The sequence below is a fragment of the Neopelma chrysocephalum genome, unplaced genomic scaffold (assembly GCF_003984885.1).
Source record: "Neopelma chrysocephalum unplaced genomic scaffold, ASM398488v2 Primary Assembly neopelma1_24, whole genome shotgun sequence".
Classification (NCBI taxonomy): domain Eukaryota; kingdom Metazoa; phylum Chordata; class Aves; order Passeriformes; family Pipridae; genus Neopelma; species Neopelma chrysocephalum.
The window spans coordinates 14,980,885-14,997,999 of record NW_020897693.1 but is presented as its reverse complement, the minus strand read 5'-3'; the positions used below and the strand labels follow the sequence as shown (position 1 = coordinate 14,997,999).

General features: G+C 39.5%; 1 protein-coding gene across 1 annotated transcript in view; it reads right to left on the bottom strand.

The window, feature by feature from the left end:
- The window catches only part of HSD17B12 (hydroxysteroid 17-beta dehydrogenase 12), an 85,092-nt gene that overhangs the window by 44,393 nt on the left and 23,584 nt on the right, over positions 1–17,115 (bottom strand). The window contains 2 exon segments of the mRNA XM_027704318.1: positions 2,937–3,012; positions 7,571–7,617. Of these exon segments, the coding sequence (XP_027560119.1) occupies positions 2,937–3,012; positions 7,571–7,617 (123 nt within the window).

The window sequence follows — 17,115 nt, the reverse complement described above, 5'->3', positions numbered from 1 at the left end:
AAAGTCTTCTAAAGTCTTTAACTACTAGTAATTAACCCATTAATTTTTGTTGCTCAAATTGAGCCGCAAGGTCAGAACATCTGCCGTTTCTGTAACATCAGTTCAGCCAGTTTAATGTGCATATGCACATAAAAAAATCAGATCCAGGTCAGCTGGCATTTAACATGCAGAAAGATATATGAGTACTTCCCTTATAATGGTGGTTATGCAACTTTCATTTTGTACATAGATATCACTCCTAATAGAAGTATACCCTAAGAGCAGAAGAAAAGAGTCTTCTTAAATAGAACGAACACACCTGATCCTCAAAAGCCCTCTCGTTATTTGTGGCAGAGTGCATCTATCCATTCACTAGGATAAGCAAGACTGATCAGTCAAAACAAGAAGGAAACAGAAAACAGGCATAGAATTACACAATTCAAAGAACTGGAATTAGTTAAACAGCTATTCTTCCTTAAAGTGATTAAGACTCATTACTCAAGAGGAGAAAGCCCATGTCAATTTGAAGAACAATTGTGGGACTACCATAAAGAAGTTTAAAGCTACCTTAGGAGCCTGCAAGGGAACCACTCCAGTAGTTACAGTCTTCGCACTAAAAACGTCACTCACCTTGTATATGACAACATCTGAACCGACCACAGAGACCACATGAGACAATACAACAAAATTCTGTCCAGCTAAAACCTAGAAGGACCTGAAAGTGCAACTCAGGTTTGCTTGATTATGCAAACTATCCTAATCCTTCAGCATATTCCACAATGAACAAGGAATACTTTTCAGTAGCTCAGTGTTGTCAAAAGAAGTGTTCTGAAAATCCAACATGAGTCATCTCATTTCAGAATGGTTTAGGAAAGGAAGCAGAAAAATGTTAGGGTAAGGCCTAACAGTAATTATGTATTACAGGCTGCTTCACATAGGTACATGTACCTATTTTTTAATCCGAAAAACTCCCCCAGCAGCTCTCATGTAAGTGACAAAAGCTTGAAGCAGTAGATTTATCTGTCTTGTCAGCATATGCTTAACTCCCAGGGAGGAAGACACTTCCAAACTGTTACAGAAAGGGTTATGACCTCTTTCAGAAAGCTCGTCACTTCACGCATAGGTGTTTGATTCCAGAGCAAGATATTTGTAGAAACTTCTATCAATTATAGCTTTACTTAGCAAAACAACTTTATATAGCACTGTAAGAAATGTGACTGCATATGCCCACATATGCAGCAAACTACCATCCAGCTACTGCAGTGAAACACCAAAAAGATCACCTTGTTGTATCTTCTTCATGTATTTGCAGTAAGCATCAGTACTTATGTACTACCCGAGCAGTGACACCTACACTGTTGCATTTACCCTGTGACTGTGTTGACTAGAGCATCACAGGTAGGTCCAGACACTGCAGCAACATCCTTAAATTCAGGATACTACTGAACAATACCAATTACTTCCAAATCAGCAGAAGATCGAACTTGATGACAACTTCACTCTAAGAATGAATGCTTTCTAAAACCCAAACATACATGTAGAAAGAATTTTCTGACTAGAAAACAGTTTCATATGCCATCTTACATTGGACACTAAAAAAAAAATCACAGACAGTGGCATTTATATCAACAGAACTGTATGCCCTGACTATCAGTGAACTAGCACAACAGCTACCATTAGGCAAGCTGAAGTACTCGAGTTTTTCAGTCACCTTTACATTCACTCAGCATCCCCTTACAACTTACTACAGGACAGTGTGTTGAGACTTGACTTACTAAATTATGATTTACAGTAAAGCACTAAAAAATTCACTGGAAGTTTTAACAAATTTAAGCCAAAATGATACAGTTATGACCTTGGAAAGAGAGCAGTTTTTAACAGGTATCTGCATTATGTACACAAACCATTTTAGGAAAGCCTAAGCAAGACAAGGGAGGGTAACACAGAAGCATAATCTTAAAGGTTTCTTTACCCAACATCATTATGCTGAGAAACCTGCTTTATAGTACACAACTCCCACTCCTGCTTATCAAAACCTTTTCACATGGCTACATTTCTCACTTTATCTGACATACTCTGCACAAACTAATAACCTTGCATGAAATATGCCTTAATAAAAGAGATATAGATTAGAAGAGGAATGCTTGTGTGTTAGATTAGACTTTGCTCTGATTGGAAAATCATTTGTCAGCATGAGACTTGAGGAAGCTTTCTCCTAACTGATCCTGTACAAATATCCATTTTACATTTGTGATTGGAATACTCAAGTTGCTCCCTTATTTTTGCATTACAGCCATTTACTACACACTTACTGAAGAAACAATCCCTGAAGAAACAGGTTCTTAAACATATTAACTCATTCCCTATATTCTTACGACTATGAACAATCATCACCTCAAAAGAGCTTACAGCTCTCTAATCTAATCTTTGAGTAGTTTATTCAAACAAAACAAAAGAGAGGGAGGAGCGGGAAGCTACTCACAATAAATTTGTATACTTGGTAAGATAGCAAGTAACACAAGGAACATGTTTTCATCAATTTTTGAGTTACCAAGAAACCACTCTTATGGCTGAAGCCCAAACTTGCTTCAAGCTGAGGGAATATTCAGATGACATAATGGCTACATGTATCTTGCTTTATTATGATTTTAGACAACTACTATGTGGATAGGTAATATTTTGGTCTGGCCTGGTAAGCTGTTATTATGGTATACTAATAGTTTTAGGAGTCCTTATTCCAGAATTGAGCCCTATTGTTCTCAGAAGTTAAGTATGAACACCTATAAAATTAATCTGCAAGGCCTTTACCACTTTTATCTGTAATATTTGTACTGTGCACAAGAGCAAACCTTTTTCAAAATCAGAGCTGTATATACATAAGCATGTATGAAATTCTCACGCAATTGCATTTATTTATAAGCATGTCTGTAAAGTTTAAGGAGAAGTTTTCAACTCACTTATTTCGTTAGAAACCTGGTCCAGTTTTTCTTTTGACCTACTGATTAGAATCACCTTCATTCCACGTTTTGCTAACTGCAACAAAACAAAACAGGAGTATTTAGAATAGTCATAAATCACTTCCAAGTTAGTATCCTAATTTAAGGAATTGCAAAGGTCATCAAACATCACAGCAATATATGACCAGCAAGTCTGAAAAAATACATTTTTAAAGAGACATGAAGGGGAAAACCAGGACAAATACTTCCATGCTATTTCTCACTCAATTCCCTTCACACCAAATTTATTATCTTCTCAGTCATCTAATACAGGTGGATAGGTACATTTATGAAATAGAAAACCAACTGCAGATATTTCACAGAACTTTTACAACACCTCTGCAAGTCAGAGCAAAGACATTATTACCCATAATGGAGTTTAACATGCCAAGTTAAGATATCCAGGGTCACTTGAACACCTGTGTTGCAACTCAATATTTCCTTCCTTCAGTAAGACTCCACTCTTATTTTGTACTAATCACAGGTAAAAGGTTAAATTACTCCTGCAGCTCTTTTAGGGAAGCTATTTGTGGAACTTAAGCTGTGGCCAGAGTGCACCCTGGTCATCAAATCAGACCTACTGCTGCAAGTTTAAAAGTGGGATCTAACAAATCAATTGAAAAGTGTCTCCAGAAATACAGTTACATATCTGAATTACTCTGCAATGAAAACAAGGTGACCACTTTAAGTCCCCGTTCCCGTGAAAAGTAGAAAAAAATATATCCACAGTCCATAGTGATCTTCCTTTCAGACACTTAACACCAACATATAAAAAACAGGTATGTTCTCGCCGCTCCAATAAAACTACTTCACTGCCTTAGGAAGCAGTTGAGAATGGCTCTCCAAGGGAAGGCAAAACAAAAAAAACCCAAAAAAATTAAAAAAAACCAACCAAACAAAACAAACAAAACCCAAAACAAAACGAAAAAACAATCAAACAAAGAAACCACCCAACCAACAACAACAACAACAAAAAATAATATCACACAAGGACCCAGAAACCTCACAACATCACAGCATAGGACAGCAACAACCTGAAGTGACTTAATCTCCTCTACCTTTCTAGCAGAAGTATCCAAAGCAGTAGCGATTCTTCCAGAGAGATGTATGAGAAAGTTCATCAGTGAACTCCATACTTCACTTTGACATGTGACCTCTAAGCAGTAGAAATCTCATACTATATCTCGTGAACATAGAGAGATGTGGTGAAACCAAAGATTACAACAGGAACCACTAACAAACAGTTGCCAAGTTCAGTCTTACTGGCAACTTAAAAGCTTTCTGTCGCAGAAATGATATGGTGTTACAAGGATGACTGTCTAAAAGGGATGAATGCATCCACCTGCAGGTAAACATCTGCCTCACTGGAACAAATTTTTCATAAAGCCAACAGTAGGCTTGGAAGGCACTGGGAAGAAGGGCATAACAGCACTCTCATTCCACAGGATCAAGGCAGTGACGGCCTTGATTACTTAATCTGTGAGGACAATCTGACAGTAGTCTACTCAGAATCCAAAATAACTGTGGTCCCATGAGGCTAAAAAGCCCCAGAGATCTTCCATATGGGTGCAAGCTCCAGACTGCTGACACGCAGTTTGCTCTTTGAGCAGTCATGACCTCTGGGCTCTCAGATTGCTTTAGTAGCTACTTCAACTTTATGGAAAAGTATCCAGCTGTACTTATCTCAAAAGCCAAGGAAGTAAATTATACCAATCCATCCAGTGGAACCTCACCACATTCAGAGAACTTCCACCACAAGAGAGAGCTTGAGAGAAACCACTGCCATGTTCACCCAAAAGGGATGCACTCTGAGAAGTACATCTGAAATCTGGAAATGGAAACCCATTTGCAAGTGGAGTTCTAAGTACAGAGCACATAAAACGGCCAAGGTAAGACCCTGTAACTAGCAACAAATACCACTATGAAAAGGAATCAAACTTGTAAAAGATACAGCACTCAACAGCAGGTTCAGTTAAGGAGTTTGATGCAACCAGATCAGTTTCTGTTGAGCACTTTGACTTCAGTGGTAGAGACCTAATTGGTTGAAAGGAAACACAATTATCCAAAGAGCAATAATGATCCCTGAGATTTCAGTTATTAATTACGTTTTTATATAAGAATCAAGTAAGACCCACTTGCTTTGTAGATAACCTGCCATTATATTTGTTTCTTTGGCCAATGTCCTTAGGGTGCTGAAAAAGCCAAATGAGAAGACCTTAAAACTAAACATAAAAACTCACGCAGAGCAGCAAATGTTGGCAAGATACTCCTGTAGCCTAAGGATTGATGCAAGCAAGAGTCACCATTCTAATGGAGCCAGTGAACGTAGGTGTTTGATTTCCCTAAATGCCATTTTAGTGACTACCACATTGCCACTTTGGTAGCAAAACATAGCTGCTGTTAAAGCCCTTTCTCTCCAGGGTGGAAAAGAATGACATTAACAGCCCACCAAAGCAAAGTTAAAGCTCTTGTTAGAGTAGGCATAGCAAGACAATCTAAAAATGTGATACTAAACAGATGTGCACAGCAGAGTACTGCAGAGTGCAATGGGATCACAACCTCTAGTTTATCACTAGCATACATCTAAGATTAATTTTAACTAATGATTTTCAAAAGCAAACAGCAGACAATGATAGAGGGGCAACAAATAGTGACTTCTGACTATATCCTTATAAAACGAAACCTTTCATGAAGGGGTGGTCTGGTGATAAGGACATCAGCGCTGAGAAAAGAATAAAGATCTTAATACTGCAAGAGTGTAAAAACAATTCTTTGCTTGGAAAAGGAAAGTAACCTACAGAGCAGAGTATAACCCAAGAATCCACAAACTCATAATGCTCTTCCATCACTTTCTGGTGAGACCATGTCAAACTTTCAAAGAGGCAATTCTCCATGCACAGTTACAATTCTCACAAATTCTCAAAGATTCCTCCAAGGAGAAGGAAGTTGTCTGCATGATTGTAATCACAGCCATCAGGGCCCAAGGACCTATATGCCAGTGGCATTTATAGTAACCAGAAGGGAATTTCCAGTAGAAAGTCAAGACTCTGCTGGCAGTCTTCTGAAGATATCTCTAGAGTTAATTTAAAGACTGAGAAGTCTTTTCAGGTATTCCACATTTCACCCTGCATCCACACTTAACTTCATCAAGTATTTTTCATCCATCTAAGCTGTCAAAGGATGGATTTGTGTTTTATTCTAAATAAATACATAAGTAACAATAGTAAATACAACTCATGAAAAGTGTGTTTCATTCAATAGCCCAAGAATGAGTATTTGCATCCTTCGGGGTACTTTTGGGGTGCTCTGTGCCTACAGCAGCCACAGCAAAGCAGCTGTAACAGGCACTGTTTCCCATGAGTATCTCATACTTGTGATAGCTTTCCTAATAGGGCTTCGAATGCAGGGGTCTGCCAGCAGCACACGTTATGTTCAAAAGCAGCCTAGTTCTTAGAGACATCAGGAGAACATAAGCAAGCTGTAGTTTTATTCACCTGGTAACTTAACATCCAGATCTTGAAATTAATCTCCCATGATGTTAAGGGGTGTCTCCCACACCAGAGGGCTTCCTCCTGACAGTGCTATGCTGTGGGCACAGCGACCTCCTTCCAGTTCCTCTAGGCAGTTAAATTTAAGTGTTGCATCATTTGTTTCAGTGCCATGTAACTGGAATATTTGGCACGTATGAGCTGTCAGCAATATGCCAGTATCAGGTGCTAATGGGACCAGGCTTAATTCCTTTTGCAGCCAGCTCCCCTTTCACCTAGCAAGATGAGGTACTACTTTCTGCAAAGTAAGGAGTTTGAGGGCTGGGGATGCAGATGGCAGGGCTCATAGGAATGATGGGAAATCTGAAGGGCAAGGACTACCCATGAAGAGGAATGCAACTTTCCCTGTGGGCCTCGCAAAACAAAAAACCAAAAAAAAAAACCAAGAAAAAGAGAATGTCTCACAGCTGATCTCACACAAAGTCATGCTGGTATTTCACAGAACACAAAAATGAGTACAGACAGGCTTACTTCGATACTAATACTGAGTTGAAAGTTATTTTTGCTATAAATTGTTGTAGTCAGCACTATTTGTCATGATGTTCTCTGGGCTTATAGGCTAAATTGCCCTATACTAACAGGCACTTTCTGTCTTAAGCAATACAGTCCAGTACCATATTTGGAGCCCACATATCCATCAAGAGCAAAAGTACAGTAAAAAAAATAAAGGCAAAACCCAGCTTCAGAGACTTCATGAACTAGGGGAAATAATTGGAACATACTGCTGGCAGCTAGAAATGCCATTTAGTCAGTACCCAGAAATACCAAGGGTTGCAAAGGGTAATTATTTTAACAACTAAGAAAGTTAAAAATAAAAACTTAAGGGCAAGGTAAGGGCTGAAAATATAATTCACAAATAGAAGAAATTAACTAAAAGGGATACAACTTTTGGCTGATTACCAGAGGAAGGTAAAGGCAGGAGACCTCTTTTTTCATAGGTATCTGTTAAGATAAGGTGAGGTGATATGACCTGCTGCTTGACAGAGTTGAGACAGGATGACATCTTGTCAAGGATCAAGACAGACTTCAATTGGTAAGAATTCTTACCTCTTCTGCATACGCTTTTCCAATCCCATCAGTAGCTCCTGTGATCACTGGACAAAAAAAAAAAAAAAAAGAGAGACAAACCTACATTAGTTGTTTCGCAGTAACTGCAGTGGGTGTGTTCATCAGTAAGCTGTTAAAGTACTCATTCCAGACAGAAACATCAAAGTCTCTGCAATAAGTGCACAACTTTTATTAAATCCCTTGGAGAACTCTCACTTAAACCTTTCCACAAGCAAGAAAGGAGAGAAAGAGACGGAGTTAGGAGCTCAACACATGTTTCAAGAATCTGGTTCAGCATCCCTTCTCATGCCAGTCCTCTGTCCCAATACACTTCTTCAGAAACTTTGCAGACTAAGATTTCCAAGTCATTTAACTAAAAAAAGCTCATTTATGATTATTAAACCAGCTGTCAACTTAGTTTTAAACATTCAGTAAAATAAAAGGTATCAGATTTTAGGACATAGAAAACAGGTCTCTGTTATCGTGCTCATTGGCAGCAAGTATGAGTGACTGATCCAGCCATCACTTGCAAGCTGGGCTTCTAGAGCTTAAAGTTTTTCACCCGTGGGTGACTGGATCTGTGTCAAGCCTCAAGTCTTTCTAGGATTCTTTTCCACAAGCTGAGAAGCTCTGAGTGACTCAACATGCCATTAGTTTGACAGATTATTCCAGGGCTCTCACCACACTAATAGCTGATCATCTCAGTAAACAGCAATTCCTTCATCCAGAAACTGCTTTTCCAACTATTTTTTAAGCAAGTACCTTCAGCACCACTTCCTTTTTCTCTCAGTTTTTTCTTCTTACCAAACCAAATGCCTACATCTCACATTATTTAGCTCTCCTGTCTCATCTCATTCACCTGTCTCTGCTCTCTCTCTCTCCAAGTAGCCACAAAATATATCAGATTTTTCTGTCTGTCCTCCTATCAGATCAGAAGAGCCTGGTTTGTGCTTCCACTGTTTATGCTGAATGTAGGCATGGCCAAATACTTCGGCTCGTTTAATGTTTCAGAAGAGTGAACTGATGAGTGTTGGTTCAACTCCTGAGTCAAACTCTACCTGAGTGAAACTCAAAGCAGACAGAAGTGTTGTCTAGCACTGGGGTTCATCAATAACTTCCCTTCAAGGCACTGGAAGGAGATGATTTGATTAGTTACTGCTTGCAGATTACCTACAACAGTTGGCATGCAAACAGCAGCCTGTTTGAGTAATAACAGCTAAGAAATGCTGTAACCATTTCAGTTTCTATGCCTGCTAGCTACAAATAAGTGGATGAAATAACAAGTGATTAAACTACCAGTGAAGGTCCTATTTGAGCTTGAATGGCCAGGCAACAGTTCAATAACAGGCTAAGAAGGAAAGATTCAGGCATGTTTCTGATTTTGAGATTTACAGATGACCATAGATGAAGGTACATACATATGTTCATCCTATATATTTATCCCTTCCCTAATTTCAAGGTTTATTTGCAAGATGCCGTAGCTCCAGTGTGATAAGGATATGCATGCACACTGAACATCGGGGATGCTCTGGCTAGTAAACAGAGCTCTAGCTGCTGCACTGTCAGCACCAATGAACTTTACTGAGAAAACTAAGTGTCTGTGTCACACTGTTTTGCCACTTCCTATCCAGCCACCATTAGGGAAGTGTGAGTAACAGTTTTGTCACAGAAATAAATCCACATATATAAAGGTGAAGCAAGGGTCCAAATGACCAATAAAAAGCAGACCTTAGGGAAGAAATTAGGAATACATACCCAGAAGTCCACTTCCTGCAACCAAACTTGTACCAGTATCATTACCCATTCAGCCAGAAAGCACTACAATCCTGCAGGACAGCACCATCCCTTTAGTTCAAGGACTAACAAGCTTCAGTTTCAGCCTTGCTAATCTTGGATTTCACATTATGCATTATCACACAAGTCATTATTGCTTCAGCAAAACAATGAAACAAATAGGAGCACAGTGAAAACACATACCAGGACCACTCCCCATTAGGCTCACAACAGTAGCTGGACAAGTTCTAAGCTGACCCAATCTGGAAAACATTCAACTTCAGTGACTTGGTGAAAGGGGTTGTTTCCTTCACTATAGTTAGTTAGGCACCTAAAGAAGAGCCATTCCCTATAACATTTACAGATCATTTCTCCTCCTTCCACTTCACGATTCATGGACTTAACGGTTTTATTCTCAGATAACAAGCTCAGCATTTTAAAATACTGTTTTCTGATGTTGCAGGTTGTTCCACTTCTAGCAACTGCAGCCAAGAATGCAATACATGCTCCACGAGGCAGTGACTCCAAAAAGTACCTGTGGCCCTTTAAAGGCTTAGTAAAGTACAAGTAGTTTCAGTCAAGGATATTTACTCATTTATTGAATCCATTGCTTAGGTAAATGGTAATAGAATCGGCTGGAGCACAGGACATAATCTGAAGATCAAGGATTTCTAACTGAGGTGTGAGTGAGTAAAAGGATGTTTCTTTACCCTTTATAGGACCTACTTCAGACTAAAATAACCTGTAGTCCAGAGGTTAAAGTACCCTCCAGAACAGAACATAAATTTAAAAAAAATTCCAATGTAGATAAAAAATTACAAAATCCCACCAGGAAAAAAAAAAGTGCTTGAGCTATCACCTACAGAAACAGACTCCTAGCTAAAACACATTACTGTTTTGCTTCTGCTGCATGTAAAGGCATAGATCAGAATAAAGTATGAAACTAGTTTTTCTTAACAACAAGGGAAGTCCTCACAAGACAACACTAATACCATAGTTTTATTACTGGTTCCATGGGGAGAAGGATGCTGTCTTCTGCTCCATCCTACCACACCATCTTGAAGAACAAACACAGTACAAGGACAGCTTTCCAACGTATAACCTTTTTTCAGGCCACACTTCTCTTCCTAAGGCCCTTCAAGAGAAGCCACCTGGCTCAGCTCCCTCCCATTCTAAGCTAATAGATTTCCCATGAGCAGTTGCACTGGTGCAGAGGCCATTGAGGCAACTGCACACTAACACAGACCTGTCCTGCTGCTGACCCATAGCACCCAGTTCAGTCAGGAAGCTCTGTTTACTGCCCATTTATGGGATCCTAGTGAGTAGTTTGGTGGGTCAGAAAGGCTGCCCTGACAGACATCTGCCAGAGCAGAAAGCAAAACTTAGACCCTATGTCATAAAAGTACAGAAAATAGGTGGGGTAAAGGCAACTGATTGGACCAACATCACAGAAGTCAAGATTCAGCCACCTTATCTTCCTCCACATTCTGCACTACCTAAAGTTTGTACATTAGCAAGTCACTTATAATTTTCATGTTGATTACATTCATCTCTAGTTTCCATACTGGAGCCAAATGTTGCAGTTTTAACTACTCCAAAGCTGTGTCTGTTTAACTAAATTTGTACTATCAATTTGATGTGCCGAAACTAGTTTAACTCCAAGTGTCGATTAAGCTTTTGAATTCTGTTTCTCCTACAGCTGCCTTCCAACAAAAGTTACAAACTGACTGCAGTTGGCAGAGCTTAAGGAAGGCTAAAGTAAGTAGGATAGGCACAAGTTATAGTCTGTACAAGAAAGCTGCACCAGCCCCTAAGTGTGATTATACACATTTATTCAGTAGTCAGACTAACTGTAGTAGCTTCCCACTTCAGCCATCTGCTGTCTCCAGAAGAGAAGCAAGAAGAGTGCCCAGGCAGCTCGTGTGTGAGCCCACCAAGTAAATGTTTGTCTGAATGGGAGCTTATGCTGAAGCATCATCTGATTTTTGACAAAGAAGTCAACACCCATCTTCACCTTTTCCTGTACAGCCCCAGAAGTCAGGAGACAGAAAACAAGGAAAGGTATGCAGTAACATGACATTCTCTGAAAACAGTTCACTCTTAGTAAACCAATACATGTACTTGCATTGAAGTGCAGATGTTCTACCCTGGGAAGTTACCACTGGCCAGACTTAGCAGCTCTAGACACAATGTATTTTGCAAAATGATCAGACAGCACCATCTCAAAATGTGCTTTTTTGGAACTAATATATGTACAAGTAGAGAGTTGATACATACAAATCCACATCATCTTTCCTCAGTTCCAAAATACCTGCCTAAAAGCTCCTGCTCTTAGTCAGAGTCCAGACAGCCTGGCCCTAGTGAATCCAGTACACTGAAGGGAACAACTCTTGCTTTTCTGGATAATGACACTTTGGTTAAGACTGGCGTAATCATTGTTATAATGGGTGACTGATGTACACATGGTTTCATCCTTTAGTCCCAGCTTTCATTTCAGTTTTGCATGAACAGTCTTATATTCCAACTGATCCTACACTGTTCAAAATGGTAGACAAGAAGTTGGAAAGCTGATAAAACATCTATAATCACTCACGCTAGCCAGTAGTGTACACCACATTAGTATAAGCAACTCTGAACCCACCAATGCTTTGGATACAGTGTTAGTGTGCAAAAACAAACTTTCAATGAAGTATCAAGGTCTCTAAACAATGAGAGCAGTATGGGGCATCATCTGCTCACACTGCTGGAGGAGGTTATGCCATATGCAGGTTGTAGAGATTTCAACTACCATTGTATATATACAAGTCATGAGCACAAGGGCTCAGATCAGCAGTTACATTTTTATTACAGTATTATCCTCAATATATCATGTAATTATTTCCATAAATCATCAAAATCTTCACCTTAGGACAGTATAGCATCTTTGCTCTAATGACTATGCCAGAATTTTGCTTCCTATATGGTGTGGGAAGAGAAGAAATTAAAAAAAAACACAAAAAACCCCTTCACTTTGAGTTTACCTACACATCTTAGACCTCTTACAGTGATCTCTTCAACTTAAGATACAGCTACAGAGGCATCCACCACAGCCTCTGCTACTGGAATGGTTATCGACAGACAATTCACTAATTCTCTACACCTTAATACCACCTAGCCACCTCACCTCCTAGTGTTTCACAGCTTTTGTCATATACACAACAGATATGAAGCCGTTCATAAGCAACATTTCCTCTCCAGTACCAAACTCAAGGCAACCCTTGACAAACACAGGGCAAAGTTAAAAAAGCTCACCAGTCACTGAGATGCGTCGTCTTGCACTGTTATTAAAAAAGCCATAAAGACCAAGCCTATGGAACATGTGTAATCAGCCAGTGACCTTAGTCTAGAAAATTAATATTAGCAGTGGTACATGACTTTAGGGAATAAAAATGTAGACTCTTCTCGAGAAGGCTTACAGAGAGGTAAATACGAAAATGTTTCCAAGGGCACCTGCATCCTTCAGAAATCCCACAACACAAAGGATAAAGTACCACCAATGGTGTGGAGAGCTCACACGTTCTTTTTGCTTGTATGAAGTAACAGCCACTGTGTTACCAAATAAGAGGTCACCTAGAAAATATCCGCCACCCTTTAAGAGGTATACTGGATAAACACTCCCGGCTGTTAAAAAGGGACTACCATTCCAGAGCCAGGCAAAAGCTGCACCCAGCAGCCCATGACAGCCTGTTTCGTGACTGAAGTGAATATTCAAGGCCCAGAAAGAACATTTTAACCTGCTTTTTATGCAGCCAGGACATCTTAAAACTAAAGCAAATAATGGTGCAATAAAGCATGAGGCAGGCATGTAGAAATCATCTCCTCTCATGATGAGAGCAAGGACCAGCATTGACACAGGGAGAAGAAGCAACAGCAAGCATAGGAAATTCTACTGCAGTTCTGCAGAGCAATCACTCTGAAAACAAGATTATAGATTCGTGACTCCCCAACTCAAGGTTAGACTACAGTGGAAAAAAACACTTAAGGAGATCAAGCCTGCCTTCAGATACAAACACACGTTTTCCACAGCAAAATAAACTTATGAGATGCCTAACACAGACAAAGCACAGAATACTTTTATCCATATTGCCTCTAGCAAACAGCACCAGGCATACTCCTTGCGTGGCTTTGACTACCTGCACAACGAAGCTAACAACTAATTATGCATGTTCTGTACTAGTCTTGTCAAACTACAAATTCATTTTGGTTCAGTCATCTTACTGTTTTCATTCAGAATAGCCCAAGATTTTAGGCAATCTTTCAGTGTACTGCAGATGCACTCATGCATATCACCTACCTAGGAAGGAGAACTCAGGCCATTATCAATGTTATTCTCCCTAGACAGATATGGGTCCAGCAATTTGGGAATACCTATACTCTTTCTGTCAAAAAATTAAGCTAACTAACAGATCTCAAGGAGGGTAGCTTAGCTACATTTCTGATCCCCTGAGAGGCATTCAAATTTGATGTCAAAATGGCCACTGCAGAGCTAGTCTCTCTGTTACATACTTCATTCACACAGAAGAGCCATCCCTGTCCTGCAAGATTGAATCCAGATACGAGCAAGGATCTGTGACAGCACAGTATCTGGCTGTAGCACACAACATAAAGAATAAACTAGGACCCTATGTATCTTGTTAAAGCATTACAGTTGAGAGAAACTTCACAGCACAGCTAACCTTAGCATAGGTTTAAAAGTACAACACATAAATAACTGAAGACTCGAGATTCTTCTGCTACGAAACACGGAGGCTATATTAAGAATATGACAGCTCCTGGGGAAAACAAAAGCTGGCAAGGGGAGAAAAGACTATCCCTGCTTGGCATCAAGCAGTGCTTCATTTATTACAGATTTATATAAATCATTGGCATTTGACCAATACCAAGCTTCTAGATTATTTCCAGCCAACAAAAGTACTTTAGTCTGTGCTGGTTAAAAATACTCTACTTTTTGTCCTCAGCTTGCTAGGAACGGCTATTTTTAGTAAGAGTCCAATCAACCTTATCAAAATCAAGCATCAAAAATAGATTGGAGAAACACTGGAAGCATATGCTATTTTTAGCTGTTCTGTCTATCCCTGCCGTTACCCACAAATTCTGACTGCACAGACCATGCATGAGTGCTTAGTTATTCCAGGCAGATCTTAGTCGTGACCCTTTTTTTTCCCTGAACACCTGAATGCAGAAAACACTCGATTGATTAAAGATTAATACAGCCGCAAACCATGACAGCTGCCTTTCGTCTGAGTGCTTTTGGGGAGGGGGAGAATACGGGATGACAGAGAGCTTGCATCAGTATTCCTCTTGGGGATCTATTACATGGAAAGAATATTGCTATTTCAATTCCCTTTTGTTGCTAAAAATAGCAGCCCCAATTGATTCAAGCAAACAGGGCACCGGCTTAGCAATGCCAAATTTAGAAACCACTGAAGTCCCAAAGAGTGAACGCTAACGCAGTCTAACACATGCCAGCTCATATTTAACAAAGAACAAAGAAGATAAGCATGCTGGCTGCAAGTTAATAAGACAGCAGCAACTCCCTGCATTTTTATTAAATAAAACCAGAAAACTCAGTGCAAAAAATAAGACAAACTTCATATCTATTCTCAATTTAACTGCTGAAATAGGAAGCCTCATCAGAAAGATCCGTACCCTGAGCTAGCATTCTAGAAATTCTGGTTTGGGTTTGGTGTTTTTTTTATATAAAGAGGTTTTTTTCTGCACAAAGGAGCTAAGACCTAATGGTCAGGCTTTGAAAAGATAAGCTACAGAAAAAGGTTCAATTCCCAGAACTGAACACTTACTTGGTAACAGCTTGTGTCTAGGAGCTAGGACTGTGGGTAGAAAAATATTCTATAAATATCACAGCACCGACAAGTTCCCATTTCACTCAGAACTACAGTAAGAAAGGGTTTTGGGCAGTGCATTCGCAAGATTCTTTAGACTTGAGAGCTAGAAGCAATCTAGAAATCCCAACAGGAAAAGCATACTGAAGAGTTCATGAAAGTCACAGGTAATCCTTAAGCAATATCAGTTCCAGTTGCCTCTGTGGGAGCTCTCCCAGTTCCAGGCTGGTTGTCCTTTATGCACTTACATTCAAGTCTTTGCCATGAGGTCCTTTCCTCCTGTTAGTCAAAGGCTGCTGTGCTTTGGGCATGGGAGTCTAGGAGGAGAAGGGGAATTCCATCATCCTGTTCAGAAGTCCCCACTCCATCCTTGGCTGCTTTCAAGGCTTTTGATCCAGAAGTTGTCAGGTGAAACCAAGAGTGCCCTGAACTTAACTTCTGCAATATCAAGGAAATTGCTCAGATCATCTGCTCCAGTCGGTTCAAGCTGAGTTAAGCATTTGCAAAGGCTACAGCTGTCTTGTGCTCTATAAGACACTACAGTAAGAGTTACTGCATAGTATTAACGTTTGGCAAAAACAGTCTCTCATGTGTTCATCATTGTGAAACACATGACAGATATTGACTGTCATGGCAAGCACGACCAGGCCAAAAACCCACATACGTAGAGGTCGTTCAAATTACCACTTCTGGTTCTTCCTGCCTTCAGGAGAGGGTGAATACAACACAAACATTTTGAAGATCAGATAGCTGACGACTGGCACCATCTGAAGGCTTTCAGTGTGTTTGCCACTGGAAACACGCCTAGATACTTTACTTTTCTGAGAAGAAACTAAGCAGCCAGTAGAGAAGCCTCTGTGTTTGGAGCCTGTAAAGCTGAAAGAAGACTCTACATAAGAAGTCACTAGAAGAAATTTCAGATTTTTTTTTCCTCTTTCACTTTAGCAGGCAGAAAAATAAATTCAAGTCAGTGATGTGGCAACAAAGAACCAAAACTTGCAAGCAGAAGAGGATAACAAGTAATTTGGTAAGCTATGAGCAAATTCAATTCAAGTCAAAGATATGCAAGATGTCAGAATAATTGTGAGCACAGAAAAAGTGGAGATTGGTATAAAATGCAGCACTAGACCCATTTTTAATCAAAAGACAAATTGTGTCAAACTTCTAAAAGGTGTGATCAGTTTAGACAAGAATAATGCTTCAGACCCACAAGGCAAAAGAAAAAACATTTTATATGATGATCATAAGGAACTACAACTGTGAAGGTGACTGCTACCAACTGTAAGAATTTTAGAATATCATCAGAAGCTACCTGGAGATGCATCTACAACAGTTCAGACAAAAAAAAGGAACTTTATCAGGATAAAACCAAATTATTACTTATACTCCTCAGGGACTGAACTCAGCAGAAATCCTGTTCAGCATTTCTGCTAATGACCACCACACAAAGATGGAAATGCTTTATGAACTTCACAGACAACCTAGCTACTGAAAAGGATCACAGTGTCACACTACAAAAGATTAGATAGGTCTACAGACCACAGGAATTAAAACATAATATTGCCAGATATTACACTGTGACATAGTGGTACCAGATATCAAGGTATGCACTTGAGACTAACTTTGTTTAGAGCTGACGTGACCATCATAAGTAGTGGAAAAAAGGTACCTAGGGTCCAGCTGCTACATACAAAATGGTCTGTAAACTGCCATTCTGATGCAGCTATAAAGGCAATTTATAAAACTACTGAGGTGCTTCTCATGGTAATAAAAAACAATAATAAATTAAGTAATTTAAATGGAAACAGCAAGAAAAGAAAGAAAAAAAAAGAAAAAGAGAAAAAGAAAAAGAAAAAGAGAAAAAGAAAAAGAGAAAAAGAAAAAGAGAAA